The sequence below is a fragment of the Rhinolophus sinicus genome, chromosome 3, assembly GCF_057876585.1.
Source record: "Rhinolophus sinicus isolate RSI-liver-muscle chromosome 3, RSI-T2T, whole genome shotgun sequence".
Taxonomy (NCBI): Eukaryota; Metazoa; Chordata; class Mammalia; order Chiroptera; family Rhinolophidae; genus Rhinolophus; species Rhinolophus sinicus.
In genome coordinates, this window is record NC_142503.1 from 143,324,710 (window position 1) to 143,334,661 (window position 9,952).

Here is a 9,952-nt window from a genome sequence, read left to right on the forward strand (position 1 = left end):
TCTTGAGCTACCTTTGGATCACCTAGCTAGGAGATGGAAACTAGCCCGCCCTGGGATGAGCCTTAGGATGAAGAAATCAAAGATGAACATAGACAAGGAGCAGTGAGAGTTTAGAGAAAATAAATGGGCAAATACAGCCCTGTGATAACCTTCTGTGTCACGTAGCATATTTCGATTGCAAGTAAAAGAAAAACTCAGTGACTTAAATAATGGAAATTATCGTCAAACATAGCTGAGAAATCCAAGTGTATTTTTGCTTTCAGGCAAGCTTGATACAGAAGGTTAATTTTACAATCAAGGACTAATTCTCTTTCATTCTTTTCATTCTACCTTCCATTATGAAATCATCAAAGTTGATTTTGCTTATAAAAACTAGGTGATTGCCCATAGCAACCAGGACAACATATCTGCTCATTTGTATTCAGGGAGAGAAAGTTTGTCTCTTCCCCGGTCATTGAATTGAGGCCATGGGCTCCACTCAGCTTACACCAATCTAAGCCACTGAGCCACTCACAGTAGTCAGTGGAATGCTAAGTACCTGTTGGTCAAGCCTGCCTGGGTTATGTGCCCACTCTAGCCAATCACTCTAGCAGAAGGAATAGAACTGTGCTGATTGGCTGATACTGGGTAGGGATGGAGTCATTCCCACCTAGATATAATGGGGAAGCATAAATGCTGGGGAGACAACCGGCAACCTCCACTCCACCTTCCGTTTCTTAGAAACTATTTTTGAACTGGTCTTTCTGATAAGCACCTGTGCTGAGATGCGAAGAAAACTCTTATCTTGATCAAAATAAGTATACATGGAGTTTAAACAGAGAGCCTCTTAATTGCTAACCTCAGTCCTGTGACTGTGCAGTAAAATGAATGCCTTGTTTTTACAGGGCACTGCACACTTTTCATAGCACCATCACCCAGATCATCATACTGACCCTCATACCAATCCTCTTGCCAGCTCTGAGCAACCCTTCTATAGGCAAGGTTATCCAGTCAAGGAGGAAAATGGAAGAGCTGGAGGGAGAACCCAGGCTCTTCCATCCTAGGCCAGCACCTTTGCACTGATGGCTCTCAAAGGTCTCTGAAGGCAGGGCATTGTTGGAATGAACAGCAAATTCAAGTATTGTGTGGTTGAAAGAATAATAGGGCACATCAGTCTTATTCCTTCCCTGTCGTTGTCTATCTTCAATAAGTCAAAATGTCAGAAGTCTACTGCATTAAGTATCTATCTCATCAATCCCTTCACAAAGGCACACTGGTAGGGATATCCTACTCCTTTGTATCTCTGCACTTTGATCTGCAAATCTTAAAACGCGATAACGGATGAGATCATTGAACCCATGTCTCCATATTTTAATTTCTTAGCCTAACAGCACATTGAATCTAATTACTGCTCATTCCAAAGTTACTTAGTTATAAGGAAGCTATGTTATATAAAACCAAAAAACAATGTTTATATTTGAGATCATCTTAAAATCGCATACCAAAAACAACTATTCTCATAAATTACAAGCTTTGTTTTATGCTATCATTTTAAAAAATATATCTTATGAAAGACAAGAGTGAGGTTTTTCCTGCAATTTTTTAAATGTTCCACAGCGCTGACATAGTGCTCCTAGTTTTCTACTAAATAATGTCTTCTTAATTGCTCTAAAATGGCCTCAGATTTTTAAACATTAAAATATTATTGATTTTTGTTCTTTCTTCTAACCTGCACCTGAATAATAGTCATTTGAAAAGCTCAGGCAGCAACACCAGAAGGAAAAAGGCTGCATTATTTGCAGCAAACATTGAAATTGTTCTATAGCCACTAAACTTGTGGGGACCCTTACTACCCTCCCAGCTGCCCACAGACTCTTGCTGTGAGTGGGAGTTGCCATGTGGGCTAAAGTGAGGAAGGCAGCCCTACCCAAGTCACTAGGAGCCTAGTTTATCCCCTACATTAATTCATGCATGTCTCTCATGGAATCTGTAAAATAAGCTGATGGAAATTCTCTTATGGGCTAAGTGTCTACATTACAACTATGTCTTTGACTATACTATGTAGAAAATGTATTTGCAGAATATATTCGTGTGTTTATATTGAGGATCTAATACCTAGAAGGTTAACAATCCTCATGCATGTTAAGTAAGACCTTTCCTTGGGAAGGGAGGCAGTATTATAGCCAAGGTTTCACTCACATTAAGTCCCCTGCAAAGATAACTCTTAAAAGATTTGCATGACATTCAGATTTGATTCATCCAGCAGAGCCAGTCAGTCAAACCTGGAGTATCTGTGAAATAATGAGTTAATTTCCCACTGTGAGGTCTCCTTTATAATTCCAATTTCAGCTGGAAAGTCTTTGAAGAGATGATAGAACCATACTGTCTCCATGAAAGCTGCAAAGACTCAATAACTGCTGAGAAATTAAAGAGAGAAAATCCGTGGAAAATTACAGATGCAGAACTGGAAGCAGTCAAGGAAAAGGTAAAGATTTGTCTTAGTTTTTACTTTGCTGTCTAACCAGCTGAAAAAGAAAACAGTGGTGGATTTAAAGATCAAGAAGCATTGTGTCTGTTATAGAATTTCATTGTTTAAGATCCAGGGTTCCTGCATTTTCCAAGTGCTTTTCAATTATATTACTGGATATGAGGATTTAAGAAAACTTTTCATTTTTAACATAAAATCATTTTTTTAAAAGTTAAAAGGACAGCTTATTGATACATATTGTGAAGTCTCCTTTCAAATTTAATTTTATAGAACAGAAGACAGACCTATCAGTCTCAAATAATTTAAGTCAAGTCAATATCTATGCAAAGTAGACAAAGATAGATTATCACAATTTGACAAAATAACAAAGAATTTTAACCTGATGAAGATAGCTATGAACACTAACAGAGGGATCTGAAAAAATATGTAATTGGAATAATGAATATGAAAGTTGAATCAGGCACATGTTGTAGCGTGGATGTAAAATGGTAAAATGGTGGTAACCCCAATCTGGCTGGGTTCTCTAGAAAAGATGGGAGTTACCCCTATCTGGCCTGAGCTGAAGTTGTGATGATGATGAAAGGGGCAGGGACATAAGAATAAGGTAAAAGAATTGACTTCTGAATTGGATTGGACATTCAAGAAAAAGGACCACAAGAACCTCTAAACTACAAAATTTAAATAAACTACATTAGGAGCTGAAGTTGGAACAAATTAGATCACTTTGATATTTAGTGGAAAAATTACTGAGCTAAGAATCTTAAATTCTGTGTGTAATAAGATGCCCAATTCTAACAAAGATTTTCACATAATTGAGTAAATCACATATCTGGAATATCATTATATTTCACTGAGCAATGAAATATAGTAATAAATATTACTCTCATCACTGCAAAATAGATAATGTAGTTCTTTTTCCAAGTGAGTCTTTTGGTAACTTTGTAATTGAAACCAGTCTGATAAAATATTCAGTTTAAAGAAAGGTAGACTAGGATATAATCTATATTCTTAGGATATGAAATTGGTATATGAAGATAAGGTTAATTTTTTTCACTTGCAAACCTTTTCCCCAGAACCTGCCATTCTCATCTTCATTTTATGTTTATCCATGTTGTTTGCTTGCTTTTTTCTCCCTAGAATTTAATAACCCACTATAATACAATGACAATCTGGTCTTATAGTTTACATTTCTAACATTTCTCATGTTTTTAAAACACTTAAGTTTCCAAACCTGAATGAAATCATTGTTAAATTTTTAAAAAGTGAAGTTTTTCTACTTGTCCATAATTTGAGGTGAGAAGGTAAATTCTTATTCATAATTCTGGGAAAGCTGCCCTCAACAAACCCTGAATGTTGTCCACAGAGTTACCGGCAAGTTCGGCTGAATGAACTCTTACAGGAGCACTCAAGAGCTGCTAGTCTCATAGTCCTGTAAGTATTACTGAGACATTTCAGAATGTTACAGGGAAATCTTAGGTAAATGGGTTAATCAATATAAAAGCTCACAACTATTCAAGTGGAAAGTTTGAACTTGAAAGGTGGGATTTTAGTGAAGGAAAATAAATGCCATCCTGAGACCTTGAATACCAGGGCCATGGGCTTTGGAAGGCCCCACGTGCCATTCCTCCAGGCTTGCCAGACCCCTGGGGCCAGGGCAATGCCCACCTAGAACCCCGGCTGCCCCTCTAGACCATGCTCCAGGAACCTGACCCCAGAACTGCCGCCTAACAAGCCCCAAGCCGGCCACAGAGATTCACAGGCGCCTTCCCTGGGTGGGTGCTCTGTGGTGTGGGGTCCACGGCATGTTCCCAAGGCTCCTTGCCATGTGGAGAGAGGCCAAGGTGGGAGAAAAGGGCAATGGGCTTTTCCACTCTTTGCCCTCCACCCAACAAATGTTAGAGGTGTACCTGCTGAGATTAATGTTTGTTTACCTAAAGATTGATAGCTAAACGTGATCATCTCCAACTATTTCACATCTATACACCATGAACTGACTTCTCTGTACAAAGATAATATGCCTTCAAGCAAAGTCTAGTTTGGAGGACTGGCTATCCATCGAAGACATAGAATGGTCTCTTGAATTGGGTCGTTCAAATAGCTGGTTTCTGAGGTTTCTCCCAAATAAAAAAACTTTAAGCCATTGGGAAAAATTATTTCTGCCAAAAAAAGTGAGAAGTATTGGTTGATCAAATTTTCTGTTTAAGAAGAGTGAAAATTTATAGCTGTGTTTTGTCTCTACAATGCCTAAGCCTAGTTTTCTGATTTATAGATATTTGTATCATTGGAGAAGTACATCAGCGTAATATCTATATTTAAATAATTTCAGTGTTTTCATATTGGGAGGGAGGGGTATAAAAGTTTCAGACCACTGCTTATTAAATAGCTCAGACAACTAGTGATGTTACTGACTGTAGTAATTGTCACTTCTGTTTTGCTTTTCCATTCTGTCAGGAGCCTTCCTGTGGCAAGAAAAGGATCGATATCAGATTGGTTGTACATGGCTTGGTTGGAAATCCTCACAAAGAACCTCCCTCCTGTCTTACTAGTTAGAGGAAATCACAAAAATGTCCTGACATTTTACTCTTAAAACATGAAAAATTAGAACACATTTTAGCTTAGCGTATGGATAATTAAGAAACGTTCCAGTACTTTCTGTTGTAAATCCGATTATGGTTATGCAAACCTCTGGAGACTATCCTACAGCATTCTATATAAACTTAGCCACTTTTTTTTTTTATTAGTTAATGGGAGCTGGGTTTTTTTCTATCAGCTTAAGGGGGATTTCAAAGCCAATGCTACCCCTAGAAAAACATCTTTATCATTGCTGTTGATAAACAAGAAAATTAAGCAACCCCATGCTGGTTTATGCTCATGAAAACCACCAACTTGATTATAAGTTTCTCCAGGCAACCCTAATCTTTTGTTTGCTTCTAGGCCCTGTTGAGACCTCAGGCCCCACAGCAGGTTCTTATTAAATGCCTATTGACAGGCTGTAGAGTAACATGGGTGGTTATCAAAGGAAAAGACCAGCTGGGCAGGAAACACGATTATACTTGCCCTTCTGAGAGGCTTATACCTACAAAGAAGATTTGAAAATCAATAACTGAAAACTTTAAGAAGTACTTGAGTCTACAAAATGTGTAAAGCAGTTACCTATAGAAAGTTATTTAATGTAACACAGATTATATACTTAGAGTGATCTGAGTGATCATTGATAACATATGGCTTCAATTTGCTGCTGACTAAAAAGTATATTAGCTGGATTAGAAGGCAGTGCATATTTTAAGCAAATGAAATATATTCCATTCATGATATAAACTTTAACTTTCTCCCTATTAAGTATTTTGAAATTTCCATCATAATATTACTTTACATATTTTTAATTAAGTGGTTTGCACAGATGAAATCTTCATAGATGTCTAGTAATTGAAAACCAACTACCACAAATTTTCAAACCATCATAAACATATCCTGAATCATATATTTAGTTACTTTATATAGTGATTGTATGAATTTAAAAGAATAACTAAAATGTGAAGTGGAAAAGCTTGCAAAATTTGGAATATACGAGTATTGATTTTATTCATTTTTGTTAGTATTCCTATAATAATCACATTGAAAAACCAACAAAATTTTATTTTCTGATGAATGCCTTGATTTTTCTTCCTGACATGTTTTGACTGTTTATTCTAACGGATAAGATATAAGGGAAACAATGAACCTGAAATAAAAGCACTGAAATTTGTTTGCTTTGGCCTAGGTTATTTTTTTATTTTCAGTCACTAAGTCCATAGCACAATGGTGTAGCAGATGTGAGCCTGAAAATTTCTATCAGTTGCCTCATCTAAAGATTGTATAAAACTGGGATTTAAGACTTCCAAGACCAGATAGGGCTCAGAAGGATGATAGAGAGGGAGAAACAGTTAGCAAAGCTTAAGTAACAGGCTGTCCCCCCTCCACATCTGGGAGCATTTGACTTAACTCAGCCCTGGATTAGACCCTTTCTCTTGCGCCCTATGTACCTGAAATCCACATGAGTAGACGTGGAAACTAGGGGAATAGGCATCTAGTTTCATCCAGGCCTGACATTCTCTGAAACACTTGGTAAGTTCTCTGGGAAAGGTGAGAAGTAATTTGACTTCTGTAACAGGAAAGTCTGACTCCTGTTTCTTTGAGTGGCTGTTGCAGTTTGGGTTCCCTGGGTAACAAACTGAGAGTTTAGTGTGGAGTATGTTTATTAAGGAGTGCTCTTGGGATCAACACCCGTGAAATGGAGGGGGAGAAAACAGGAAGGGTGGAGAAAAAGGTGAGCTGTGATGTAGGCCCAAGGACAAACTTGGCTGACCCCAAAGGATGCTCTGGAGACAGAAGGTCCTTTTAGAGTAGTCCCAAGTAGGGTCAAGAGCACCAAGCTTTTATTCTCCTGCATTGATCACTCATTGGATGTTGCTGCCCATGAGGGGATATGAACTTGGGTAAGGCAGCTCTCTGCAGCTGCAACATCCCTGAAGGACCTCAGAGCTAAAGTCTCTCTGCTGACTGCACTCCCAGCTGCTGGGGCAGTAAGTCTTCATGAAATAGGGTCTGGGTGGGACATCACCATGCCAACCACAGGGACCATATAAAGTAGTGGAAAATACACACACACACACCTTTAGACTGGCCCAAGTTCAAATCCTGATCTCACCATTTATTAGTGGTTTGACCTAAATTAGTTATTTAATTTTCTGAGGGTGACTCGCAAGAGAATGACTAAAGTAATGCCCCTTGGCTTCCAAATTAACAAAGGAGGACATGGACTGAGAGAAAAGGAATGAGTGGCAGCAAGGACTGGTGATTTTAAGGTCAAGAGCAGCTGTATCGGGAAAAGGCTGGGATAGCAGAAAATTGAAAGGATGGGCTACGATCAGATACCAGAAGATCTTTGTAGTCTCCAATGTGCTGTCTTTGTCCCTTGCTTCACCCAACTCTATCAACCCAAACACCCATCATATGCATGTCTACACTCAGCTTTCTGACCAAGGAGAAAGTTGCACAATCATGTGCATTGATGCCCAACTTACTCTGTCCTCTCACCTTGTTTACATTTCTCATCTGCTCCCCCCATGCTTTCCTCACAATGGCTTTTCCAAATCACCACTTTTTCAGTTGATGACCCTGCCATCATCCCTACAACACATCCATTTACATATAGACATAAAATTTTCCTACATAAATAGGACCACTCTGGAAGAATTGTCTTATAAGTTCTATTAATACTCAACTTTAGGAATCTTTCAATGGAAGCTTTAAAAAAAGATTGTAGGTTCTTGGAGATTACCAAGGACCTGCTAAATCAGAATATCTGGGAGAGAGACTGATGATCTGCAAGATTTTGAAACTGCTGCTCTAGGCAGTTGCTCCTATTCCAGTGACCTGACTGCCCCCCCATGCTGATATCTCCCGAATTTTTCTTACCCCGATCTCCCCTAAGTCTCAGTTACATGCATTCAATCAGTAACTTTCATGATGTTTCTCTTTGGAAGTCCTGCAAACATCCTAAATGCAGGATGACCCGACTTCTGTTAAAAATAACAACAAAAACCTGAAATCACACAACTGGAGCAAAGGCATCTAACTCTCTTTATCGTCTATCAGATACCCCTTGAAATGACCAAAGAATCATAAAAGTAGAAAAGATGTGCATCACAGTAGCAAGCTAAAGAAGAATGCCATCCATATGATAACATTTTTTAAAATACAGTTTACTTGGGAGAGATTGAAGGAAGCTATCTAAGGTCAGCCTACAACCAATGCTCCTGAGGAAAAAAAGTATCACAAGCAATCATTGCAAGAGACCCTGGTAGAAATCCATTAACCTCTCCCCTCAATTTGCAACAGGAGGTGAGAAGCTGCAGGTAGGAGAATGTAGTACTGAGTGGGATCCCTTTTGATGGATACTGAGAGTATTCACAAATGGCTACCCGGAGAGGCCAAACAGTATGCTTGGTGGACACACAAAGCAAATGTAGGTATTTCACAGATGCCCTTTACAAAGGCACATAAAGATATCTGCCTGCCATAGAGGCTGAGCCAAAGAGAATCAGCCCTTGGTGCACAACTTCTCCTAATACAAAAAAGAAAACTTGTAGAGATGGACAATGCTGTCCCTGGGTCTCACTCCTCTTAGGCTGCTGAGTTACTAAACTGGGCTGCAAGTTGATATTAAACAGGCCTCTAGCTAAGATTAAGTAGGGAGTTTGTGACACTACCAGGTGGTGTGGTGGAGGTCTCTATGCCAATCAAGAAGACCAGCCACATCTGTTTGTTGTCAGTGTGGTATATAAGACTTAGCATTCACAGGAGGGTCCTTGCTAGCTAGATGTCACCACACAGGTCACCCAGAGCCAGTCTACCTACATATTTCCAATGTTTTCCTTGGCAGGGATTTAGGGAACACACTGACATAAGGATGAGATCTGTGTGGACTCCACAAAGGGAGAAGAGGAGAAATTCTTTGGGTGTGACTCACTTTGGTACTAATATATCCCAGTTACTGACAGATCATGGTGTCCCCATCACTTGCAGGAACAGCAAAGAGGTCAAACCCAGCTCCAGGCCCTACCATCTGCCCAGACACTCACAAGGCCACCACTCTCCCACACCATCCCAGGCCTGGTCTACAGGTGAAACTTCTCCACAGCAGGACATATCGGTCAATCTTACCTCTTTTAGAATTTCTGACATTGAAAACAATCTGTCTTCCTTTTTTTGTGCAGAAAAAGTGTTTTCAAACAGCACATATAAGATTTCATCTCATCTGTGACACCATTCTAAACACACCATTATTTTAGGTCCCACTAAAGAAGAAAAATCTTTGCCATTTAAACTATGACACAATATTCTATCACTTAGGATTTTTGTTATATTAATTGAGATACTTTCTTAAGGTTTGTATAGGTACAGAATTTTAAATCATATGCCATTATTGTGCATTTAAAAAGGGGAAACAGAAGTAAACTAAATGTGATTTCACTTCAGAGTCCTACTCTTTATTCACTTTTCCATTCAGAGTGATGTCTCCAATTTTCCACATGACAAGATTTCAGTGCCACCAGGAGTGCTAGTGGTACAGTGTTTCTTACATGGGAAAACAAATACACATTATTTTATTATCAGCATTTATATAACCTATAAATATAGGTTTGAGTATGATTTTTTAAAAATAGCTTAAATGTGTCTTCCAATAGAATTAAAAATATTGTCTGAAAGTTTGAATACATAAAGGGCATTAAAAAAAGAAAAACATAATCCAAAAAAGTCAGAAAAAAATTCTCATTAAAAAGAGAAATCATACAATATAATACAATCATACAGAGAATAGAAGATCACACATATAAGAAATAAACAGAAAATATAAATGTATTTTTCTTTCTTAAAGAACCTCAAATTTAATTTTAAACAATAAAATCAAACTATTCTGTTTGCTAGCATCATATTCTAAAT

General features: G+C 38.3%; 1 protein-coding gene across 5 annotated transcripts in view; it reads left to right on the forward strand.

Moving 5' to 3' along the window:
- Positions 1 to 6,212, forward strand: part of SLC12A1 (solute carrier family 12 member 1) — an 82,954-nt gene extending 76,742 nt beyond the window's left edge. For all 5 annotated transcript variants that reach the window (XM_088797193.1, XM_088797189.1, XM_088797192.1 and 2 more), the window contains 3 exons: positions 2,329 to 2,464; positions 3,831 to 3,898; positions 4,919 to 6,212. In XM_088797193.1, coding sequence (XP_088653319.1) covers positions 2,329 to 2,464; positions 3,831 to 3,898; positions 4,919 to 5,054 — 340 coding nt within the window. In that variant the 3' untranslated portion in view covers positions 5,055 to 6,212. The remainder of the gene's footprint in view (positions 1 to 2,328; positions 2,465 to 3,830; positions 3,899 to 4,918) is intronic.
- Positions 6,213 to 9,952: the final 3,740 nt, after the last annotated feature.